General features: G+C 41.4%; 1 protein-coding gene across 5 annotated transcripts; it reads right to left on the bottom strand.

Annotated features, from left to right (window-relative positions):
- Positions 1-1,056: 1,056 nt before the first annotated feature.
- fkbp15b (FKBP prolyl isomerase family member 15b) lies at positions 1,057-25,867 on the bottom strand. 5 transcript variants are annotated; one of them, XM_040028486.1, is made up of 29 exons: positions 25,659-25,867; positions 18,563-18,666; positions 18,391-18,469; positions 18,129-18,198; positions 17,962-18,036; positions 17,664-17,762; positions 17,304-17,453; positions 17,119-17,187; positions 14,730-14,873; positions 14,462-14,604; positions 14,329-14,377; positions 14,126-14,242; positions 11,945-12,029; positions 11,770-11,870; positions 11,585-11,657; positions 11,363-11,472; positions 11,167-11,265; positions 10,985-11,079; positions 10,331-10,433; positions 9,068-9,239; positions 7,330-7,466; positions 7,069-7,224; positions 6,816-6,968; positions 6,328-6,420; positions 5,448-5,561; positions 3,591-3,698; positions 2,438-3,105; positions 1,752-1,860; positions 1,057-1,583 (listed from the first exon to the last, which is right to left on the bottom strand). In XM_040028486.1, exons 1-29 carry the CDS (start codon positions 25,706-25,708, stop codon positions 1,506-1,508), a joined length of 3,603 nt encoding a protein of 1,200 aa, XP_039884420.1. In that variant the 5' UTR covers positions 25,709-25,867; the 3' UTR covers positions 1,057-1,505. The 5 variants fall into 5 exon arrangements, with proteins under 5 accessions (XP_039884420.1, XP_039884422.1, XP_039884423.1 ...); XM_040028488.1 differs by having other exon boundaries at positions 11,585-11,639; positions 25,659-25,857; XM_040028489.1 differs by lacking the exon at positions 1,752-1,860 and having other exon boundaries at positions 25,659-25,857.
- Between the last annotated feature and the right edge of the window lie 391 nt (positions 25,868-26,258).

Here is a 26,258-nt window from a genome sequence, read left to right as displayed (position 1 = left end):
TGAACCCCATTGAGAACCTGTGGTCCATCATCAAATGTGAGATTTACAAGGAGGGAAAACAGTACACCTCTCTGAACAGTGTCTGGGAGGCTGTGGTTGCTGCTGCACGCAATGTTGATGGTGAACAGATCAAAACACTGACAGAATCCATGGATGGCAGGCTTTTGAGTGTCCTTGCAAAGAAAGGTGGCTATATTGGTCGCTGATTTGTTTTTGTTTTGTTTTTGAATGTCAGAAATGTATATTTGTGAATGTGGAGATGTTATATTGGTTTCACTGGTAAAAATAAATAATTGAAATGGGTATATATTTGTTTTTTGTTAAGTTGCCTAATAATTATGCACAGTAATAGTCACCTGCACACACAGATATCCCCCTAAAATAGCTAAAACTAAAAACAAACTAAAAACTACTTCCACAAACATTCAGCTTTGATATTAATGAGTTTTTTGGGTTCATTGAGAACATGGTTGTTGTTCAATAATAAAATTATTCCTCAAAAATACAACTTGCCTAATAATTCTGCACTCCCTGTATTTCACTGTGTGTGCACATATTTTTCTTTCCATATTTTTATGGAATTTAAAGGTACAGATTTAAATGTAAGTTGCTGGACCACTGAAAACACTGCACAGGCTAACATTAACCCCTAACAGACTAAATGTATTAAAGGTTCACTTCATGCCAACTAAAACTAGGAAAAAGGAAAAGTAGGAATTTTTGGCTTTTCTCACATTTGAATTGAATTCACTAATTACTGAAACCTTTCATCTGACGCCGAGCGTACATTTTCTTACAGGTTGCTCGTCAGCTTGATGGCGCTTACTCAGCAGCAGTGTAGCTTTCCTTTGGTCTAGAGCTCCCTCTCCTGGTCATTGGCAGACATGCCACTAAAAAGGCAATCATGCTTTGTGCTTTAACTTATAACCAATCAATAGTTTTTATATGTAAATAAAAGGATGATGTTCACTTCAGTGAATGTTCCTGAAATAGCCAGGACTGAACTTACACAGTTACTTAACAGTAAAACACATAACACTGAACCAGGAGAGTCAATAAAGGCCACGTGTCTCTCATCATTTATTTTTTGAAATTAATATCAGCTTAACAAAAGTATGTAAAAGTTCAGTTTTTAAAACTGTGATTAAAAACTTAGCGAGTACAGTCTGAAATCATTTATTCCTGCATGTGAATCTGCTACACTGCATGTTAAAATCTGGGCCTGAACTGATTGCATCATCAACTGTTATTAAACAAGTACAGAAAGGCATTTCATTAGATTCCTCTAATTACAGGCTTTCAAGGCTGAAGCTTTGCTTTGTCTGCAGCAGCCAATCACTGACCAGGATCACATGGCGCTGCAGAGCTAGACTGACCATCCTCTGTTCAGTCAGTTCATCTCTTTCACCTTCACGGCTCTACCGTGGAGACACAGCTGGTACACCTTGCAGTGTTTGTAGCTTTGGAAATTAAAAGACGCAGACTAATAGTGCTCTGGTTCCATGTCAGTTCATCCAGTCCAGATCATCATCATCCTCGTCATCACCAAACAGGGGAGCAGGCGGTGGACGCCCCTTTAGGCTCTGGACACAAAGCAGAGGCAAAAAGAAGAAGAAGAAAATCACAAATAGTGTCCAAGTGCTAAAACATCTCTGACACAACACACGGGAAGGGCTGGGTTTAGTGGGATGAGGTAAAAGCGCTCAATCAAATCTGAGAGCTTTGCCTGAACTCTACAGATCCTTCCTTACCATCTCCTCTTCCTCTTCCTCCTCGCTGGGTGCTGCGGGGGGATTGGCAGGAGTTGTGTTCTGGAAAAATGGCTCCTCTCCATTTTCCTCATCAATTCTCCCAGTCAGACTGAGAGAATAGCAGAAAGAGGTGGGGCGAGGCAATAAAGCCAGCAGGATAGCGTTTATACAAGCGGTTAGTTAGCAGGAGGGTATGTCAGTAGTAATGAAGACATAAATATGTTGCAAGTTACAAGTCTTTTCTTAACACTCTCTATGCGCTTAACGTTACATTATTCATTGGCTCCACTGGTAAACTTTTCAGTATTACTGACAGCTGTTTGCCACGACAGTCTAAGAAAGAATACTTGAAACGTGATGCGTTCAAGGACGCATTTATAAGCACGAATTATAAGCACATGAGCCCTGCTGTTAAAAAAACGATTAAATGTGTCATGAAATAATATAAACGACTTTGTACAATTAAAGCAACCATGTAACCAATGTTCACTCTGTCCTGTGTGTATAATTTTATACTGAAACATTGTTGTGATTGGCTGGAATAACATTAACCATAAAGTGTATATGAAAAATGGACGCAGCTTCCCAGTCTATAGGGAGGCCAGTGAGGCTTTTTGTTTTTTGACCAGCAGAGCCACAAAATCAAACTCGTAACTTTACCACCAGCCGTTATGACCTGTACTCACCTTGTGTTCTCTCCCGAGGTGTCCTGAAGTGCGCTCGGTGGTGGAGGCGGGTTGGATGGGGGTCCAAAGGCTTTATGAGAAGCAGCATTTTTTTCTCCTACATCCTCTCCATCATCTTCCACGCTGTCCACGCATGCCTCACTGGTCACTGCAGCGTTTGTTTCTGACACAGCACCTTGCCCATCGTCAGGTGAACGCTCATCTGGATCCAAAGACTTGCTGGTGTCTTTATCTTCTGCAGAGCTTTCAGGAGCAGGCTGCTGCCCCTCCTCCTCCTGTACCTCGCACTCTGCTGCTGGTGCTGCCGTTATTGTCAGCTCTTCTGATTCGAGTTCAGTCGTTGAAACCGGATGGATATCTGTGCTTTCTGAATGTTCTGCCTGAGTTGTTGTGTTTGACTCACACACCGTCTCCTCAGCTGCTTCTTCCTGATCCTCACGAGTCTCCCTGACTTGATGAGAATCTGAATCAGCCACATGTTCCTCCTCCTCCTCCTCTTCCTTTCTGACCTCTGTCTCTCCATTTATGTGCACATTCTGGTGAGGTTCTTCTTCCTGTTTCACATTTTCAACCTCTTCTTTCTCCTCTTCCTCCGCTGTTTCCTCCTCGTTTGTAATTGGTCTTGTTGCAGCTCCGCCTTTGGCACCAAGGAGCTGCAGAGTTACATCCTAGAAGAAAAGAAAACCACATTAATGGCTGGTTCTAGAATTCTGTGATTCAAAACCAAATGCCAGTCAAACACTTCCATTATCATGAGATGAGTGCTGTGATTGTACAATATGGATAAATGAACAATGCCTTTCCACCTGTGGAGATGTAAGACAAAAGATGTGTCGATTAGTCCAAACATTTAAGAACTCTGAATTTCTGCACAAAGGCTGCATATAAAAAAAGAAAGGTGTGGTCTGTGGCTCTGCTGCAGTGGAGGGGTGGTACAGTAAGCTCACGGGGGGCGGTGCCAGGAGGTCTGAGGGGACAGGTGAAAGGAACTGGAACTAAAGAACTCTTGGCGTGTGTGGTGTGGCAAGGAGCTGCAAAGTTGGCTTCCTGGTTGAACATAAGGTGCCGAAGCAGTGGAAGTGTTTTAGAATAAAGGCGCTACGACTGACACTCGAATGCTGTGAGGCTCCTGATCGCTTCAAAAGGATTTTACCTTAATGGTAGAGACAATGACCCCCAGCACAGCCTGGCCGGTGTAGGATTCAGTGAGATCGAACTCCCCTCGCAGTGAGTGGAACACTCCGTTCATCACACGCTTCACCTACAAGAACACAAATGGTGAGTTATGTCCCAGCATGCACTGGCCTTAGACTTCACACAGCATCACACTAATGCGCGTACCAATAAGCAAACTTTTACTTCAGCTTATTGATAAGCGCTTTGAGTGCTCAGAGTAGAAAAGCGCTATATAAGAACCAGTCCATTTACCAGCTGTGATCCATGATGTGTACCCACACTAGTAAACCCACTGATTATGAGTGAGAACACGTGTTTGGTATTTTTAGGACTAAATCATAGAAGAAGAAACTCTACGTCCCAAAATCAGACCTACTGTTGATGTACTACAAAGGCTATGATGGTGATCGGTCATGCTGTCTCAGTTTAAAGGAGCGTGAACATAATCCTGTATTTCATGCTCCTCACTCAATTTCTCTATATTATTCATTATATTCACTCATTACATTTCATCTAATGATGTTTGATTTTACAGGAGCTGCAGAGCCATCACTCCTCTGACCTAAGCTTTAAGCAACCATGACTATGGTGCAAATCAGCACTTTGACTTCCTGTTGAACCTGATGTCTCAGATATGTCTGAAGGTTCTCAGTCATCTAGGTCATGGATGAAAAGAGACTTAAAAAGAAGAAACTTCAAGAATGTTTTTCTGTCCCAGCTCCTTAGACTGATTTCTCAGAGAAACCTGCTGTCCTAACTGTTGGCTTCTCATAAAAAGATGGAGATATTCGTAGCGTTCTACATAGAAAACAAAATGAGAAAATGAATTTACTGAAGCATTATTTATGATACAAACCCTCTGTGAAAAACTGTGCTCTCAAGATATTAAACATTAATTATACAAAGTGTCTCTTCAAACAATACATCAGTCATTTAAATCAAATTAGGTTATAATTAGGCCTCTGAAAATATATTTAACAAAATCTCTTATATAAATGTCAACTTCATGCCAGGAAGATTTTAATAATTTTATTTTGCCAGGACAGATTTTACCTGCTCAGCAGCTTAAAGCTTTTCATAATGGCCAAAATGTTTCTATATAAGCACGTCATCTTAGTCTTTGTTGTGTGATGCCGTGTTCTCCTCAGCAGAGTCGTGTCTGTTTTCAATGCAGTCCTGTCTCAGGATCTGAACATCTTCAATGTTCGATACAGGTTTTACGTACAGACACTGCTAAAGATTCTCTGATTCTTTTACTGATATTCTGTAACATATATTATAAAACCAGCCAATACTTTACAGCTGTGCATGTAGAAATATTATTTTTAAACTGTTGAACTATGTGCCCACACAGCCTCTCAAAGTCTGGGACCATTCCCCAATTTTACTTCTAAAAGACTCTGTTCTCTCAGACTGTAGGAAGCTCGTTTCATACGCAATCATGTTACGGAGTAAACCATTTACTTTATACGGGAATTATTTTTTTAACCATAACTTTCTGTGTGTGTGTGTACACACACACACACACACACACACACACACACACACACACACACACACACACACACACATATATATGAATGACGGACTCAACATCAGAATCCAGTACTGGATTGGAAACATCAGGCAGTCTTATGGAAAACAAGCTGAAAGCTAAGACTAAAGCGCCCTGCACTGGCATCTGGAGACATTAATGAGCTGCTGCTGATCATTTCTGATTTTCATTCTGTGATTTCTATCAGCTAAACAGCTTCTTAAAGTGACAGATGAAGACAAAGGCTGCACTGCACCTTCTATTAATTGTTCTGTTTGAAAGGTTTCATGTACTTCTCACCTCTGCTGCAGTGTCCCCAGAAGCCTCCTGCTCTTCCAGTTTGCTCTCCAGTTCTGCCACTCGTCTTCGCAGCTTCTGTCTTACAGTCGCTCCCTGCTGCTCCAAGGCTGTGTACTTGAAGAGAATAACATGACATAAATATATGTAATGTAAATCACAACGGTATGGTTGTAACCCCTCCCACCCCATGCACGCCTCCATGATGGACCATCGGAGCACACGCAGCAAAAGACTGGAAATGCAGAACTGATCCTTACAACTCCTCCTCACTCTGTAGGTGATTAATAACAAAGCTATTCTGTTCCCATTCAGACCGTGCACCAACAGTTTTTCATTGAATGTTTGTTTCATCTCCCCATCATAGCACAATACTATGTCACTTTAGAATCACCTGCACTGATAAGCTTCAGGATTTAGTTATATTGTTACCTGTTACAGTTATTTGATCTTATATTTTGCACTATCCTACTGTATATTACTGTATACTTGTATTCTGTTGTACATATTGTATCTTATTCCTCTGCTCCTCTGCCTCTCTCGCTGCACTGAACATGTGTACAAAAGAATTTCCCTCAGGATAAATAAAGCTCTTCTTATCTTATTTTAATCAGTCATAACAGGCATTTAACAGTTACTTCCCAGAGAAACAGAGGAGTCCCCGCCACACTTATTACCATCACTTTTAAGATCAGGATTCTGTGTAGCTCTGCTTTCTGCTCAGGTGAAAATGTCAAGATTTGGCTACAGCTTAGGCACAGTCTCCGTGCTAAAGGGCTAAATATTCCTGGGTAGTGAAGTCGCTGAAAAAATGCATTCCCAGCTAATAATAAATATTTAATCTTGTTAGACAAGATGAGCTAAATGCAGTCATCCATCTTACTTTTTCCTGAAGAGCGTGCAACTCCTCATGATGCTTGTGTTGCTGCAGCAGACTATGTTCTTCTGAGTCTCTCAGCTGCTTCAGAGCTGTAAACTATTGACAGCAAACATGATTCAACAACACACCATGTAACGTGTACGTGTCCCAATATAAACTTTTCTCAACTTTAAACTGAACAATTGAAGAAACTACTGCTGAGTGGCACAGGACACCGCAGTAATGAAACGTGGTGGTATTATATTATATATGTGGAATGTTTGCTAGTTACTAAATGAATGGTGAGTTAAAATGATTATTATTGTTATAATAATCATCTAGAAAAGGTCAGTGTACTTCTCACATTTCTACGTTAATTAAGAGATTCATTTAAAAGTAAGTTTTTTTAAAAACACGTTTCAGTGACAAAGCAACTCAAAGTGCTTTACATGAAGTGCCAAAGGGCGTAAAATGAACATCATAAGACAATATGAGAGCACGAGCTCATGCACCTTTTCCTGCAGCTGGGTTAACTTGTCCTGCAGACCCTCTCTCTGCTCTGTTAGTTCAGCCACCTCTCTGCTGTGCTGCCCTTTAGCTGAAGCCAACATCTGGGAACACTTGCCCTTCCATTCCTGCTCAAGCTCTGCCTGCAGCTGAGACAGCTTCAATAAGAATGTAAAGCAACGTTAATGTTCACAAAACACTGTTGATCTTTCCATTTAGAAGATGTGATGGCCCTTGGGCTGGATGCAGAGATGTGACCTGTTCTGATGCAGCGTTGTCACTGCTGGTCCTGGCCTTGCGAAGTTGAGCTCGGAGGTTGTCTAGCTCCTGCTGGCTGCTCTTGCGGAGCTCCTCCACCTCCTCATCCCGACGCTGACGCTCCACCTGCCATTTCTTCTTTCTTTCTGAAAGTGCCTAAATGTGAGGCACACCTTTTTGTCAGACATCCCTTTTTGATTTTGTTTCCATGGTGACTGTGTATTGCTGTAATTCATTCACAAAAGAATGAAATCCGCTTACTCGTTCTAGGCTCTCCTTGTCCGTCTTCAGGTCCTGCAGCTCCTCTTCCATGGTGTTCACTTTCAGCTCCGTCTCTTTGCGTCTTTGTTTCTCTGAGCGGTACTGAGTCTGAACCCTCTCTGCCTCCTCCTTCAGCTCTGAAACACATGAACACACAGATGGTTAGTCCGGTCCATTTTTCAAAAAAAATAGTCTGACATCTTCTCCTTTGCTCTTTATGTACCAGGCACTAGATGTTCTTACACAGGGTTGCCTTGATTTTCTTGTTGCTGATGTCACACATGCATATTTTTTTAAATCAAACATTTCTGTTAAAGTAACATTCGTAGCTCAGATGTTGGAAGGGAAAATATCTGTGTGGTCGTTAGCTCTGCCCGCAAGTTTACAGGGAAAGACAAAAGATTTAAGGCATGGACAGAACTTTCCAAATCACCACAAGGACACTGAGGCTGCTCTCCATTTCAGCAAAAAGGGAAAGCGTGAGCTCCCTGCATGGTCGAGAGTAGAGAGAGCATACATTAAGGCATTCGTTGAGAATGGAGAATTCAAAGAGAATTAAAATATTCAAATCTATCCATCCATCCATGCATGGATAGGGGGAGGGGGGGAGAAGTCAGAGACACCCTGGACAGGTCAGCCTCCTTCCATCCCCATGACATCTGTCTGTGCAGGCCACAGAGACAGCCAGATTTAACGATTAGCCTAACCCCATTAGCTGCGCGTCTTTGGACTGTAGGAGGAAGCCCGAGTACCCGGAGAGAACCCACACAAACAGGGAACATCCAAACACCCCACAGAAGGGATTCTAACCCAGTCTCTTCTTATTGTGGGACAACAAAAGTGCTAACCACTAAACTTCTGGTGCTAAACGTTATGAGGATACGGGACAGGCTTCCTTCTGTGTGGCTGCTGTATGTTTTGCAGTAAAACACAGTTTAGATTTCCTTTTCTAACAATCCGATTTCAGCTTCTGTGTGACCTCAACTATTCCTGTTAACTGTCATAATAATGTGAAGGAACAGTTATGTTAAAGAAAGAAAATCTTCTGCTTTAAGTCAGACAATTTCAGATTCAGACAGATTGTTAGGAAAACGTTTGGGGAATGTTTAACAGTGGACCTAATGATGACTATGAACCAGCCAAAGTACAAGCTCGTTACACATTTAGTCAAATTTACGAGTTTGTTCGCTCTCTCGAGGCGCTCAAACCTTTGGGGGGTTTTTGCTTCTTCACTTGTATGAAATGTATTCATCTGATAAAAGGATTTGCACATTCTATAAATAAAATGAGTCTTATCCTTCCATGTTATGTCTAATATGTCCAACATGTCTTGCTTCAGCATCAGCTGCTCTAAGTTTAAACAACAGGACAAAGAAGCAGTTAAACCTGCGTAAACCATCGCTGTGTTTTTCTGTTGGAGATGTTTTAGAGAGACATGAATAAAACTTTAATTCTTTAGTCCCTGTGTGTTGGTCCTGTGACAGACTGGCGACCTGTCCAGGGTGTACCCCGCCTCTCATCCTATGACAGCTGGGATAGGCTTCAGCGCCCCCCGCAACCCTGAAAAGGATAAGCGGAAGCGAATGGATGGATATAATATCTGCGGAGGTAGACTCTGTATTGAATGCACCTCTCTGATTGCAGCACCAAAAATTCTGATATCCATAAAAAGGCACAATTTTTATAATGTTTTTTATACTTATCGGGCACAGTGTATTTAAATCGAGCACACAAGCACCTTCCAGCTGTGCTTCCAGGGCAGCGACGCGTTGGCAGCGGCTCTCACCGTCCTGCAGCGCTGTGCTCAGTTTACCCTGCAGCTCCGCGGCCTTCTGCTGGTGAGCTGAAGCTTCGAGCTGCAGCTGAGACACCCGCGCTGCCGCTGAAGCCAGGTCCTCTGTTAGACGAACCTGGGGGAGTTGGCGAGAGGTGAGAGGGGAAGATGTACTGGTGGCACTATATCAAAATAAAAGCCACAGAGATGGTGGAACAACATAGAAACAAGCCTGGATGAGTGTCTGCTGGTGCTAGCAGTGTGTCCCTGTGGAAGGAAAATGGTGAGTGCTGATTGATGAAAAGGAAGCAGAAGGACAAAAAAAGAAATAAGGTTAGTTGAGGTGCCAGTGAAGGATGATGAAAAAGGGTGATCCAGTGGCTGCAGTCAGACTGGGATCAAACAGGAGCTTCTCACAGTTCTTTGTGCTAAATTTTGTGCTTTCTGGTCTGCAATGACCTGGAAATGACTATTTAGAGTCTCGGGATTTTTTTCAGCTGCGCTCTCTTACAGCATAACAAAACTGCTTTAGGCAGCATTTTCTTCCTGTAATTTAAACATCGATTATAATTCTAGATGCTTTTTCTTATTTTACAGATTCTAGCTGACCCCACCCAGTCTGATGGCACTACACAGAGGAAACAGGCTCACCTGGCCAGAGCCCAGGTCCAGAGGCAGAGGATGCTGAGAAGAGAGAGCAGTGAATAGGAGTTTTTCCTCAGAGCAGCACTGCAGCTTGAATACAATGAAAAGAGCATTTGGAAAAGAGTGGAATCAGCAGACAGCAAACCTTTAACCAAGTCCAAACTACAAACTGGCGACACACAAGTGTACAAACTAGAGGAGCACAATAAGAAGGCAGGCTGGAATCACCAAATACACCACGTTATTAAACCTTACACCACACCCTTTGTACGCTTAATAAGCAATTCAATTACAAAAATCACAAATAAATCCAAAACAGTTTAACCAACATTTATTCTCAGGTTTTAAGAACAAAAACAAACCAAACAAAAACCCCCATTAAATCTCAATTGTGAAGACCCGCAGCCACCTGCCACAAAATCAGCAGACTGTAATATGCTGCATGTGACCACTAAGTCCAACACATGTCCTGTTAAGTTCTTAGTCCTTTCACTATAAGGGAAGTCTGTCACCACAAACATCCAAAACTTAGCCAACAGCCTTATTTGATTCATTAAAGACCAAAAATACCAAACGACTCACTTTGTCCTGCTCAGCCTGCAGCAGTCTCGCCTGGTTCTGTTCACTGGACGACTTGAGGGAGTCATTCCTCTGTTCCAGCATCAGGTGACTCTGCTCCATGTACCTGAAAAATCACACGTCTGCATCAAGCACACTCAGGCTCAAAGACTCCCTCGTGCTTTCATTAGGCTATGTGGGACTGCTTGGTTACTGTTAAGATCAAATTACAACGTGACAGAGAGACAGACAATTAAACATTAGAACTAGAAGCAACCCATTCTGAACTGTTAAAAACTGCATCACACTAAAACTCGCTGGTACTGACAGAACATCCAGGCTTATGTCACTAAAAGCCTGAATTACAGCCTGGTACAAAAAAATGTTTTAAACTGTTAATGTTTCTGCTGTTTCTATAAAGTTTCATAACAACTGCAGCATCAAGGAATTCATCTTCACGTTAGCATTTCGGCTGCTTCCACATTGTGCCTGTATTAACAAACAAGCAGCCACACACTTAACAAACAGGCTTCAAAATTCAGAGTCTATAAATCTCTGAATTTTACTGCCAAGATCCCTGATGGCACTGTGCAAGGAATAAGAATCTGAACATCTAAAGAGACTTAAAGCTTTAGGCTGCCCCGTATCTGTGCGTAAACCTTAATTCTTTCAACTCACCTCTGGTTCTGGTTGATGAGATCTCCGATCTTACGGTTTTGCTCCTCGATGCGAGAACTTTTCTCAAACACTTCTTTTTTTAAACACTCATTTTCCTGAAAGCAAAATAAGTGCTCAGAACAGCTGCAGATGGGGGGATTTAACAATGCCTCTATAAAGCACTGTGCTGCTGATGCATGTACCTGAACAATTCTTTGAATATTGTGTAAGATCATGGAGGTTTCCATCGACACAGTAGACAAACCCGTGGAAAGGCCCCCCTGCCTTTGAAGATCATCGATCTGTTAAGATTTTGAGGAAAGAAGAAAAAAAACGAAATCAAATGTTTCTGCTTTGCATTAAAGCTGCTTCATGATTTTGTACCATTTCAGAGTGTACCTTTGAAGCCAGCTGATCCACTTTATCGCCTACTTTTCCAACAGCTAAGCGAATCTCTGTGTTATGCTGCCTGGCCTCAGTCATCAAGAAGGAAGTCACATCCCCAGAGCCTTGAGAAACAACGGGAGCACACAAGGGTGTGTAATTTGAAACCATTGCATCCAGCATTATTATCATGAGGTCATCAAATGAACTAGTGGCTTCCTGGTGGTTGAATCCTACCCATGTATGGGACAGCTGGTGCAGGGTAGACCTGGCCCACAGGCTGCAGTGGAGTCTGTGTGTAGGAGCAAGGCTTTGAAATGATGTAATGCACTGACATAAACACACATTTTCCATCTCTGCCACCACTTCTTCCAACATGTATTAAAAGCATTAAGTTAGTACAAACAGTGGCGATGCTACACCTGGAACGCGTGGCTGCTGGTTGGCAGTCCAGGCTGTGCTGTCACAGTGCTCATAACAGGAAGTAAGGCGGAGGTGGGAGGAGCATGAGGATGAGGATGTACTGCAAGAAAAACACTGCAATTTTACAAATGCAGGAAGAGAGAACTGACGGATGAGTAAGGACAAGAAGTTTACCGTGTGCAGCAGCTGCAGGAGCAGTGGTGATCGGCACTGGAGATGAAACTACGGGATGATCCTTTGCTCTGCTGCCACTGGTGTCCTGGAGATAAACGCACAGCAGTGTGAACTCACCAATGATGATGCCAGAAAACATTTTGTGTGTCATATTTTCATGTGAAAGAGATGCATTAATCTCATCATTTTTCTTTTAGACTTGGATTAGATTTAAGGACATGTCGAGCACCACTGCAATTTAAATTTTTCCTCTTCGGCTCTGCTGTCTGGTAATGTCCACAGTTTTGAAATCAAAATGCAATGCTAGTTTCCTGTTTAACTAAAATTAATCTAAGAGCATAAGACAGTGTAATAATCCCACACACCTCTACAGCCACAGACCACATTAATCAACAAGATGACTTAAAAATCAATAAAGACAAAGTGTTAAGAGCGTTCTAAATGTATGAACATATATATATATACATACACAAAGATACTTATTATTAGTTATTCATTATTAGTCATATTAAAAAATATGGTTACAATCGCGGTTTTGTAAAATCAAACTAACCTGAAATGTAATGACTCATACACACTGTCTTCTATTGCTAAAGACAAACATAAAACACTATTTTAACCATATAACCATTTAACCATATAGCCTCTGTAGAAACTATCTACACCCTCACTTATCTTAACTGCACTACTGTATAGCTCTGTGTAAATAATCATTCTGTACATTCGATAATCTTTAATCCTACAACTGTTTACAACTTGCATAGTTCCCATTTCTGTATAGCTGTATATCTCAGATTCTGTAAAGTTATTTATTTCATATTCTGTATAGTTTTTCATATTTATATCCTGTTCATATCCTGTACATAGCTTGTACTCACTACAGCCTGTACATACTTATAGTTATAGAATATTCACAACATACTTCATACCGTGTACATTATAACATTCCATAATAGACCCATTTCTGTAATATACTCACATATCTATATTATTGCTAATATATATTGTAATATATCTATATCACTAAAGCACTTCTGGATGGATGCAAACTGCATTTCGTTGCCCTGTACCTGTGCATGTGCAATGACAATAAAGTTGAATTCTATTCTATTCTATTCTAAATGTTTTAAATATCATTAATAAAAAGGGAAAAAAGTAAAACATGTAAATGTTTTACAAACAGAAAAACATCCAAACATTTGTGTTTGTGCACATCCATGGAGACACACAGACACACAACAGTATGAAGTACAGTTGTGTTTTGGGACAGTGTGGCTAAGTGCCAGCTGATCCACATTTCACTCAGATGCCACTTTAAATGTAACAAGAAATAACATACAATATAAAACAGTTTCATCTTTTGTGAAAACATAAGCAAGGAGCCATTTTATTCCATATGCGGCGTTTGTGGGTTTTGTACAGACAAAGTTAAACAATTACAGCACTGGACTAATTTTCCTTTGTTTTTTGTTTTTTACAGAAAATAGCCTCCTAATCTAGATCAGCTGTGAGAGCCAAGGAACAATCTCAGGGACTTCCTGACATGAAGTTTTTACCATAAATTTGTCCTGTGAAGCTTAAACACCAAGTCTTTTAAAGCAGGTACTGCAGATAACACTAATACTTCTAATAACAACCCTAATAATAGTAAATAAAGTGCAAACGACAGTCAGGACCCATTCCATGACCTGAAAACATGAAGAAGCAACGCTCCCATCCACCAGTAAGAACCCCAGCATACTGGCAGCAAGTGTTTTCTATCTAACATTCATACGCGTATTCATGACGCATCCATTGCAGAGCACAGGGTTAGTATCTTGTCCAGCGGTGTTTGGTATGGCGACTGGAGCAGGCAGGGATTTAAACACCAACTTTCCAATTAGTGGATGACCTGCTCTACCTCGTGGACTACAGCTACAAACAGTACACCGGCCCTACAGGAGGGCGGTGGTCATTTCCAAAGATAGAAATCTTTTTAAAGAAATACCTAAAAATACACTAAACCAGGCTTAGCTGCAGGATTCAGGTACATTTTCTGGAGAGTATTTTAAGCACCTGTGGGTTTAAAATGAACTACAGGTACAGGAATAAAGTTTATCAGGCTTTGGATACAAGGGCAGTAATATTTAGGTTACTGACAACAGGAAAATGCTAAACCAGTACACATGACAAGATACTGACCTCAAGCTCAGAGTCACTGGATTCAGGCTGGCTGGCCGCCCCTGTCAGAAACGGCAGCATGGGCTGGCCCATTTTTGCCATCCGAGAAATCAGTTTGGCTTTAGTAGCATCTGGATGCTGAAATTGGAGAAGAATAGCAGCTCCAATCTTCACAGCACCAAAACAAATGAATACCAAAAACACAAAATGAGGTGCTTGCTTACAGCCAGCTGCTCACTCAGAGAGTTTGACTTTGCACGAAGTGGTGGCTCCCTGGGAAGACAAATCAGCTACTGTGAGGAAAAAAACAAAGTTTAGAATAATAGTGCTAACTATTTTATCAGGTTTAAATCTTACCCTGGTCTTCCTGAACCTGAAGAGGGGGGCTGTGCTGAGGGCTCTGGGACCAGATTTTCAATACTGAGGGCTGGGGAAGGAGCAGCAGAGTCTCTGGAGCCAGCACTCGCCCGATCAGAGCCACTGTCCTTTGAGAACTTGACCTAAACCACAAAACAAGCTCAATAAGCTTCTAATATTTCAGAAAGTGGTTGAACGGTAGACTATAGTTGCTAAAACAGATACAAGCAGATGAGGGAGATGTCGAGGACTGTGCAGCGGATGTTACCCGTCGAAGCTCTGCTTCAAAGATAAGAGTGCTGTTAGCCGGGACACGGTTAGGGACACCCTTAGATCCGTAAGCTAAATCGGGTGGGATGACAATGAGACGACGGCCTGCCTTCTTCATCCCCAGCATCCCTTCCTCCCAGCCCTGTGCATACAGCGAAGGAGAGGAAAGAGATGATGAGGTAATAACATAATAGCAACAGAAGAGTGATAAACGGCACAATCTCAGTGCTCACACACTCATTTAAAGCTATGCTAGAACCTTTCAAAAGCAACTGTAGCATTTTTGGATGATCAGAAATGCAGGACAGACCCAACACAAAAGCAAATATAAATAAGTGATGATTTAATAAACTGCAAATTCTATTTATTTAATCGACAACATCATAAGTTAAGGTGAGCCTAAAAGCAGCTGGCTAATCCACTGGTCTCATTTACGACCCCAGCATTGTAAAACAAATTAATATCAAACCTAATGTGAGAATGTAATATTGGCTTTCTTTGTCATTTAAGCAGGCAGTAGCTAAGCCGTTTCATGTATTATGTGCTTTTTATTTTTAATGAGTGAATGAACTGTAACATATCTTTAAAAATGAGGCATTCTCCAACTTTCTTGGTTGACTAACAGTCTGTGGACAGTGAAGAATGTGGGCTGTAGTCTCTCTAAGTGAGAAACAAACGGCTCTAAGCACAGTGCAGGTTACAATCTATAACATAAGAATAGAACCCTCTAATGTTGCTTTTGACAGTGTTTTGTTAGCTTGCCAAATTACATCACAAGCTAGCATGAGGCATGTCAGACAGTGATGATTATTCCCATCACCAAGTCCTGTACAAAGAAAAGAAAAAAAAAAAAGAAAAGCACAAAGATTTCTGCAACATCAGTACTGATAGGGATGAGTTTTCTCTCCCATACTGGCTTCTCTTCACTGGCTGTACTGTAATTCATTATTATCATCAGGATGTCCTAAAAACTCCCTGAAAAGTCTTCAGTAGCAAGAGTGCTGACAGGGACTAGAAAGAGAGAGCACATTTCTCCTGTATTGGCTTCCCTTCATTGGTTCCCTGTTAAATCCAAAATCCTGCTCCTCACATACAAGGTCTTAAAATAATCAGGCCCCATCTTCTCTTAATGACCTTGTAGTACCATATCACCCTATTAGAGCACTTCGCTCTCGCTCTGCAGGCCTAATGGGAGGCAGAGCCTTCAGTTTTCAGGCCCCTCTTCTGTTGAACCAGCTCCCAGTTTGGCCCAGGGAGACAGAGCTCCCCTCTACGTGTAAGATTAGGCTTAAAATTGTCCTTTTTCATAAAGCCTAAGAAAAGGATATAGTTAAGGCTGGATCAGGTGATTATGCTGCAATAGGCTTAGCTGCTGGGGGCTTACCATGATGCTCTGTTTCACTCACCATCATAATCATTATTCATTATTAATATCTGACTCCCTTCCACAGTGTGTATTGTATGCTGTCTTCCTCCCATCAACCCAACTGGTCATAACAGATGACCACCCTCCCCAAGCCTCATTGCACCAGAGGTTTCTTCCTCTTTTAAGGCAGTTTCTCTTTACCACTGTCGCCAAGTGCTTGCTCAAAGGAGGTTTGATTGTTGAGGTTTTGTCTGTATTATTGCAGGGTCTTTACCTTATAATTTAAAGAGACTTGAGGTGACAGTTTTTGTCATTTGGCGCTATACAAATAAAACTGAATTTTAAATACTGAATGTAGAACTAAATCTTTTCCAAGAACAGTCAAGATGGGAAGATTAGGCAGCTCTCTGCAATATGGAGAGCATAATGTTTCGAGCTTAGTTCTTTTACAACAGGCTACTTAGTCATGGAAACAGGAACTCTGATCATCATACCTAAAATATATGCTAGTTGATGTACATACCGTAATATTACAACATCGTAGCGAAGGACAGTCTGGTCACACAGTGTGTTAACATGAACGACACACAAACTTCAGTTCACTTAAATCCTGTGTGCATCAGTGAGTTTATCAAGTTGCACAGAGCTCCATAAAAATGTAGCTGGAATTACAGTGTTTTAGCCATGACAGCTACATTATTCATTTACGTTTTACTTGATTCAATGAATCCACACAGAAAGCAATTAGCTCAGCATGCATTATCTTGCTGCTGAAGGTTGGTTGCTAACACACATTCAATGCTCAGGCTGCCTAGATAATCCTCCGATGTATTTAGCACCCTGCCATGCCAATCAGCAACCACCTCATTTAGTTTCACTTGAACCACCAACTTCATATCGCCCGCACTTATTTCACCCATTCTTTTTATGGTGTTGGGTTGCCACATCACCGCATGTCACTTCCTGTGTGGACAGCCCTTTGAGCTACTATTCACAGTCACTGCAGTATACTTTCACTCACTCTGATCACTTTCCCAGCTCCAATCTTCAGTCGCAGCAACTTGTCTTTGTTTTGGTTGGAGTCAAACATCTGTAGCAATACAAATAAGATTCAAAGACTTGTTCGTCATCATAACCAGAAAATCCACAAGAGAAAAAAACAAAAAACACTGATACTTGTTAAAATGAATGACGTGAGTGTTTGACCTGTCCACAAGTGTGGTTCTCCAAAAGCCAGCCCGTGTACACCACCTCCACAGAGTCTCCATTCTCCACTGACTGGCCCTCACCAAGACTGAGGTCCTGGAGTACCACCACATCTACAGTCGCAGCGCTGTTCACTTTTGCTAAACATACCTGATGATAAAAGATAAGATAACCTTTATTAGTCCCACACATGAGAAATTTGTGAAGACTTCTTCATCATGCTTGTACATAATGTAGACTACACACATCGTTTTTTTGAAGATCGCCTGATACTTTTGGACTTTGTGCTGTCAATAAACAAAGTCTGTTTGTTTTGTGTTGGCCCAACTGTAATCACAGTATTTATTATTTGAGGCTCACCTCTTTGCAGAAGTCTGAAGCTGATTTCTCTGACTCAAACATAAGGGACCAGTTCTGCCTCTGGTCATCATAAAAAGTGCAATAATTGTTTTGCTGTACCTGCAGAGGAAGAAGAGCATGTAGCCATGAAAACAGTCAGTGGGGGAAACAGCTATTCTTTACAGCTGTTACAAGCTTTTCAAAAGAACAACTATCTAAAGAACAGGGTTTAAACAGGTATCGCAATGATTATCGGAAATATATAACTAACAATTTCAGATGGTGCGTCTACTTTTGTATCCTTCATGACTATACTCACCGTGAAAGCAAAGCCCACGTGAATCTTGGCAGAGGTTACTTGTTTCTGTTGGCTTAAATACAGAAGCAGCTTGTACTGAAGAAAAGAAGAGCTGAGCTCATTATTAAAAACCAAACAAAAGTCAAACCAGGAGCATAAAGTAAGAGACTAAATAACAAAGCTCCAACCTCTTTTGTTGTATGGTTGCCCAGCACAGCAGCTCCCAGCTTTCCCTGCTTCATGTACTGTCCATTAATACTACATGAGACAACACAGCTGTTCAGTGAACAGAGAGAGAACTTTGGGGGAGTAAAGAATTTAATTTGTGTAAAGAAAAAGGGGGATAATGCTCCAAACAGATGTAGAAAACAAACAAACATGAAAACTGACATTTAGAATATAGCACCCGACATATTTAGATGAGTGCTTAAAAATGGTTTTCAAACTCACTATCTGAAGGCTTGGACTGCTGTTGCAAATAATACTGCTGGAGCTCCAGGTTGTGGAGCTGGCTTCTGATTGGATGGAGCTGCAAAACAAAAATATTAAAGAAATGATCAGTGGTGGCTCTGCACGACAACTGGATGTAAATTCAGCAATGCTGCAGTTCTGAGACTGTTACCTTGGTTGGAGCTCTTTCTAGGCTGTTTGGGGGCTGTGTACTGGAATGACTCGTTCCCCTGACTGGTTTCCTGGTCTAATCCAAACAGGGAAGCCAGCTTGGCCCTAAAAAACACAAAAGATTATATACATGTGGTTGTATTTGCATTGCTATATGGTGCTTTAAAAAAGAAAAACATGCTGGACATCTATACTGATACTGGGTAATGTGTTGGGAATGAAAGTATGCAAAATAATGTCATGGAAATTAAAATGATTATATAAAAATTATTATATTGTATGCATGTCTGAAACATCAAACCATGATCCCAAATAGATGACAGATGGTTTCCTGGGGGATCTCCCCTCAAACAGAATCTTGACCAGCTGAAGTGACACCAACACGGCAGCATGGCAGAATGCACCAGTAGATGTGACATTGTTCTGGGGAAGGGCCTCTGTGCCACAGGGGCTGAGCAGTGAGCCGAACTCTTCAGCCCAACTGTTTACCACACATTGGTAGAAGGTTATTGCTACGGTGGTAATACTGTATACGTTTATACGTCTGATAGGCATGCTTGACTAAAATCTGTTCCCTTATGTCATTGCATTTTACTGTATTAAGTAATTAAAAATAGCTACAAAAGAAATAACAATGCTTGCTTTTTTTTTTATTATTATTATTATTATTATTATTATTGATGACAACAGCCAGAGACATACCAGTTAAAGCTAGTAACACTGACTACTGAGCTAACCAAAAACAGCCTGGGTTTCCATTTCTTATACAGGTACACTAGATTTAGAAATAGATTTGAAAACGGCGTTTTCGTCTGAAAGCGAGTGAGAATTAAAGAATTTGAAGAAAAGCTATCTGCAGCATGTACAAACTGATATTAATCTTTAATAGGACTGTCAAAATTGAGAGCAAACAAAACAACTGCCGTATAATGCCTTCTTAGTTTAATTGGTCACATGACTGCATCACATGACTAAAATGTAATTCTTTTCAAAAAGTCTTTTCGCTGTCCACACCACGACGTGAAAGCACTGTTTTTAAATGTATGCATTTCCGAGAGCGTTTTCAAAACGCTGCATTTTCCTTGAGTGAAAACGCCGTCTCAGTGTGAACAGGAGGCCAAAACGGAGAGAAAACGAGGTGTGGACGTAGCCACAGTGTCATGGTGCTGCCCCCACCACCCACCCCTCTGTACTGAAATCCCACCTACTCTTATGTGTGATGGCAAGTCTTCAAGAGACAAAGACCAGGAAGGAACCAGGTCCAGACAGTGTGTCACCCTCCTGCCTCAAAGTATGCTCTGACCAGCTGGTTCCCATCTTCACACTGATCTTCAACAGATCCCTGAAACTGTGTGAAGTCCCCTCCCATTTCAAGCACTCCACAATCATCTTGGTCACTGGGTTAAATGACTACAGACCTGTCACCCTGATATCCTTTGAAAGACTGATGCTGGCCTACTGGTGCTGGTTGTGAATCTTAGCTTGGCATTTCACCAGGCCTCGAGTATGGACAGCTTGTTGTACTTCTTAGGCACCAGTTTCTTCATCACACCTTCCTGCACTTCTGACAGATGGCTAACTTCCCTCCATGCTGCCTTTATGGGTATTATTCAGCTTGTAGCCAAGTCATCTCAAGGATCACTCTTGCTATCGTATAGATCAGCTGCTTGGTTTCAGTGATGGTCGCAGTAGACATTGTCCTTAATGTTGCATTAACATCTTCTAATAGACTTTCAGAGGGTACTTCATGCATTCTTTGTAACTGGCCATGGATGATCCAGATTTCCAGCTTAGCCATAATCCTCTCTTTCAGGCCAGCTGCTCTCACATTCAACATACCAGTTGTTATTCGGGCTTGGTACCCAATCTTGAAGTGTGGGGATGATGGCAAGATGGCATACAGACATATGCAGCAGCACAGCGCTCCCAACCTTTTTTGTGTTTTTGTCCTCTAATGCAGCGGTCCCCAACACCCGGGCCTCGGACCCGTGAGTCGTTTGGTGCCGGGCCGCGAGAGTTGAGGCTCGGGTGTGAAATGTATGGTTTTCAGGGTTTTATCGTTAAGTCAGTTTCCCTGGGTCTTTTTCCGTGTTGTAGTCGTATGTCTTATTTTGAAAGGACTATTTACGCATTGCCATAGCGACCAGAGAGCATCAAGAAGCAGAGAGGAGGATCTCCAAAGGTTGATTCTGTTCGTCTGGACGTAGCGTTTTGTGGGAGAAACGTTTCGTCACTCATCCAAGTGACTTCTTCAGTCTCAGCTGACTGCAGGTTTCCCCAAACGCTACGTCCAGAGGAACAGAATCAACCTTTGGAGATTTACTCACTGAGCATGCATCAAGACAGAGAGGATGTTACTCTCAATGTTGTTGGCACATTTCAGGAGGTGGCTGCTAATAAAGTTACACAATTACACAGTGAATTCGGTTTATTATTATATTTGCAAAATACCACAGTTTTTGTCTTTGTCTGTATCATTTTATTTTGTTGTATTTGTCCGCGACACCTTAAAGGCCGGTCCGTGAAAATATTGTCTGACATTAAACTGGACCGTGGTGCAAAAAAGGTTGGGGACTGCTGCTCTAATGTGTGCCTTTCTCTTGTTTTGTATACATGTCTCATAACTGTCATTTATTCCTGCCGTCTTTATATTTTATGACCCAACTTCCTCACTCCCCCTTGCCATAGCATTTGTGTAGAGATTAAGGAGTCAGCTGAACAAGAAAAGCACGATTCAGGGAGTTGCCACATATGTCCTGTCAGTCATCAGATACCTTACTGGGATAATAAGACAGTCAAAGGAGGAGACTGGTCCCACTGACATCAGGGCAAGAAAGTTCCCTAGCATGCATGGAAGGTTTCACCACAAAAATCCAGCACTCTGACACTTTACGCTAAGTGGAAGGAAAGAAGCTTGGGACTAGTGAGTGCCAGAACCACTGTTCAGGATGAAACAAAGATCCGCCAGCATATCGGAAAGATGACACAACTGATCCTACAAATGGCTGGACAAAACTGGACTAAAATACAGCACAGAGGCACTAATCATGGCAGCACAGGAATATGCACAAGACTGACAGAGGCTGGGTCTACAACACTAGGCACGAGCCCAGGTGCAGGCTGAAATGGTGGTTGTGGTTGAGAATGACCAGGCCAAGACTTCCAGATACTGATGGACAAATTGGTGGCAGCTAACCAACCACATGTAGTAGTGGTGGGCAAGAAGCGGAAGAAGTCTGTAGTAACAGATATAGCCATCGCAAGTGATAGCAAAGAACACAAAAGCTTGAGGAATACCAAGAGCTAGAGATGTGGAAGGTGAAGGCAACAGTGAGCCCTGTGATCATCAGAATACTGTTGACCACAGGCAGTACCCGCCAGACGGCGGTAACAGCGCCAACATTTTATTTTATAGTCAAGTTCCCGGGTATAAACTGTATATATAGCAACCAGACATGTGTAAACAAGAAAGTCTCACAAAACCACACATCATCGAGCTGGCATCAAGATGTCATTATTGTAACCATTTTAACCACTACCAGCTGATGTTTGTTTTGTTTTTTTTTTAATTCAAATATACTGTTTTGTCCACGGTCATAATACCCATATGGAAGAGATATTTATAAATCTTCTGAAGTTTGTATCTGTCTTGTGTGAAACTTGTATGAAAAGCATACAGGAGTGAAAACAGATATAAGATCCCTTGAAAAATGATATAAATGAAACTTGTATGTTTTGAATACTTCCTAAAACAATATATGAAAGTGGCCACTTTCATGAGTGAAGCATATCAGCCTTATATGAGTCACTATATGAAGAAGGCCACAGCTGATGCAAGTCTTTTAGAAGTTTTTTCTATTTCTTTTCCATATGGGGGGTAAATTATGTGGGACAGTAAGTAAACTGTCTGTCACATATTTCACATGACATCAAGATTCTTTCTCTAATCACATATTTTATAAGCAAATGGCTGAAATGATTAGTTCGTTATCCAATTACTTGCCAAGTAATTTTTAGTCACTGGTGGCAGCCTGATACTGACCCCTGGAACTCCTTCCACTGGTAATCACTGCCATCTCCCAGAACAGACATGTTGAAAGCCTTAACGCATTCATCTCCGACGGTAAGGAACTGGGCTGAGGAGGGGCAGCCAGTTTGCATGTGTGAGTCAGAATCCTTTTAATGCTTGTTCCAATGCTCGTCTCGCTAGCTATGCTGACCACTCGACCCCCAGTGCTATCACACTTGTGTGACAAATTCAACAGCGTAGCAGAAAAAGAAGAAAGGCGCAGCGCTCTGGCTTTAGTGCTGCACGGGTCTTTGGAGGGAAGAGATGGGCTGTAGCAGAAGCCTTCAACTCCAGTCTACTCTAACAAGCAGCATGTGAGAGGAATTAGATTCCATAACACTTGTCCCTCCTCAACAACAGGCTCTACGCTTGCCACTGATCCCAAACGCTCACACACACACACTGCACTACAGTCACACAGAACTCGTGCAGAGGGAGGAGGCATGAGAAAAGTGGCAAAGATTAAAAAGTCAGCTGGAAGCTTTCCTAATACTCAGTGAGTCTGTCCCATGACAAAAGTGCACCAAGTTTGGGTCTTTCAACGCACAGATCCCTTTTTTCTTTAAAGAAGAAGAAATAATTCAAGCTTCTGGAACTACTTTTCCAATGACACTAAGAAAGCTGCAAAACGCTGCATTTTGAAAATTGTGTCAAATTAATTGTTTTAATTGTTATGCAAAGGTTTGAATTTACACACAGCTGCTTTAAGCTACCACATTCTAAGGCCAGGCTTTGGCTGAAAAATGTAAAAGAATAAATAAATGAATGACTAAATTTATTCATAGGTTTGATAGTGTGCTTGGCATCATTGTCCTGTTACATGGCTGTCTCAGCCAACCTTTAGCCCTCGATAGACGGCCTTTTACTCCACAATACATCTCCCAGATGCTCTATGAGTGTCACCTGGTCCAGCTCGAGACATGATTATCAGATAATGAGTTCATGGTTTTTAGAAATTTAGAGAGAACATAAAAATTTAACAATAAAATACATCACTGTTGCAAGAAAGAAAAAAATTAGATTAATACTTTATAAAATTGTTAATCTAGTGATTTCGTATGCAGTGGTAAAATACACAATTCAAAACAGGTTAACTGTTTTATTGCTGCGAGCGCTCTCTATAGTGCTGCACATTAGAGCTCTGAAGCTTAGTGGACACAGTCAACATAAAATATAACGTCCCATAGCGCAGTAAAGGTGAAGTGAAAATGATTTGGTTTTTTGGCATATCAATGTGAAACTGCTCTTACTGATTGAATGGGTATTTGTGGCATGCGTCCTATGCTCTAACTGCATTTCCAGTAGTGTAAAACAGACTAAGAAGCTAAGTCAAAATCAAGTATAAATATGTTTACACATTTTGTGAATGGTTAAATGAATACACACACATTCCCATGACAACGTGACACACAGTTTGCATTAACAACTGGGATTACATCATGTATTCCCCAGTACAAACTCTATAGTACTCTTAAAACATTGGGTTTTATTTTTCATTGGTAGTATTTTAAAACACATACCTGAATACATCTGATCGGTAAACGTCCAAAACTTGCTTCGACGGACATACGTCCCCATTCTTATCAATGACCGTTTACCTTCCTAATTCCTATGGAAGCAGTAAACTCTATAGAGTCATGTGAACTCTTTTTCACATAACTGTATACCACAGTTAAATGTAGTACGGCCATCAAAGTGTCTATATCACTGTGAATCAGCCTGCAGTGTTCTCATTGTATTCATTTTATTATTGTTTTTTTAAACTGTGTGTCACAGTTTTAGATGTCCCATATCATGCTGCTTTTGTGGCTTTAGTTCCTAGAAGTAACCTCTTTATATGCACATGCACGCTTCCATAGTAAATACATTCATTTTCATTTACCAGTTAGATGTTAATAGTCAGAATGTGGTTCAGTAAGTTGGCTTGAGGAATCCTGTACTGCTTACATTGAGGGCAGGATGGGTTAAATGTTTTTCAAGAACACTTTGAAGCTCAAACAACAGTCCAGTATCTCACAATTTACTTGGCTTTCATTTTTTTTCTGAAAAGAAAATATCCCGATGTCAGATCTTGTTGTGCTCATTCACCCTGTGTGCAAAGCATCTCTCCTCACTCACACACATTTTTAAACAAGAAAGTCTGTGGCCAGTTCACGCATGAAAAAACATCACGCACCAACTAATTTTCACGCATAGTGACCTGTCCATAAAATAAGTTAATAACTTCAGTAAATAGAAATAATGAAACTCTTTAATTTGCAGTAGCGTCCTTCTGAACGCGATGACGTTTACTGTGAAAAGGGGTAAACGTCATCGCGCTAGCCCATGTTCAAGATGTGTGTGTTTAAAAAACAAAAAGCCCCGAAGTTTTGCAGGTTTTTGCCTGATAAAATCATCTAATTCTTTTATGCTTTTATTGCGGGCGACAGATAAACACGAAAGAGAAATTACATTTGATGAAGGCTTGAACAGTCTGAGAAGCTACATTCATGAATGCTACTTGGAAAATGAGCCACAGAATCATGTGAGCAGGCAGAACCAACACCGGAGTGCTTGATATAAGCAATCATAGTGCCGCAAACCTATAAGAGGTCACACTTTGCATGACAAAACGATTCAAACCCGCTCATACCTGTTAACTTTACACTGTATTGATAGTCCTGAACTTCACTTAAATGCAGTTTTATTTTCTTCATTGTGTATATGAGGTCACTTTGAAATTCGGCACAGATATGTTGCTTTGACAAAACTTCACATCACTTCACCGTGATTCTCTTGATATTCCGGTAAAACACGTAACAAAGGGAATTAAAACCATAACTGAAATATGTACTACATGTTAGAAAGGGGCTTAAAATGATCCGCCTGCTCTTTAGACTTTTTTAATGGTGGTGGACTCCATTTAATCACGATTAATACAAAGATTAAAATGAAAGCTGGGTCAACGGCTAGAACATGGGCTAAATCCTGGTGAGCTAGTTAGCTTATAGCCTAAAGAGCATTAGCTCGGAGTACAAAACCAACTCACCCTCCTGTGGGAGACAAGAAGTCTCCGTCCTCATCGTCCCCAACGAACATTTTTTAAAAGTTTGAAGCCTTCGTCTATTAAATAAAAGAAACGCACAAAAATGTATTAACTGTTTGACATGACTAGTCTGCGACTTCCCCTTCCTGCTTGTGCAAAAGTCAGCTGACTGTCCACCTGATCCGAGTTCAATTGACCGCAACTACCACTAGAGGGGGCCAACGACCATATATAATCCCTGAAACACGGCCAGGACAGGTGAGGTAGGCAAACGGCACAAGGTCATCAGGAGTTGAGTTTTGCTCAGGCTGTGTCCCAATCCAGGGTTTGCAGCCTTAAAGGCCGATTACATTACAGCGGCGCGACGAAGGCTGTCCCAATTCAAAGGATGCTCGAAATGCGGCCCTCAAATGTGTCCTTCATTTCCCTGAATTTTAAGACTGTGGCGGTGTAGACTTCATGGCCCAACATATCCCACAATTCATAGCGCGGCAGTCAGTGTGGATAATTTTGCCACAGACGACAGAAGCGGAGCGGCCGAAGGGTAAACTGTCAAAAGTAAGTACTGAATATGATGTCACTTATTTATGTGCAAATGTTTAA

The sequence above is a fragment of the Simochromis diagramma genome, unplaced genomic scaffold (genome assembly GCF_900408965.1).
Source record: "Simochromis diagramma unplaced genomic scaffold, fSimDia1.1 OVJJ01000781.1, whole genome shotgun sequence".
In the NCBI taxonomy this organism is placed as follows: Eukaryota; Metazoa; Chordata; class Actinopteri; order Cichliformes; family Cichlidae; genus Simochromis; species Simochromis diagramma.
The sequence above is the reverse complement of the archived record's forward strand: the minus strand, read 5'-3'. Positions and strand labels throughout refer to the sequence as shown.

Coding starts and splice junctions, on each gene's coding strand:
- fkbp15b (XM_040028486.1), bottom strand. CDS start 25,708: ATGTTCGTTGGGGACGATGAGGACGGAGACTTCTTGTCTCCCACAGGA. Junction 18,199..18,390: donor GCAGTCCAAGCCTTCAGATA/GTGAGTTTGAAA, acceptor TGTCTCATGTAG/TATTAATGGACAGTACATGA. Junction 7,225..7,329: donor ACAAGGAGAGCCTAGAACGA/GTAAGCGGATTT, acceptor CCTCACATTTAG/GCACTTTCAGAAAGAAAGAA.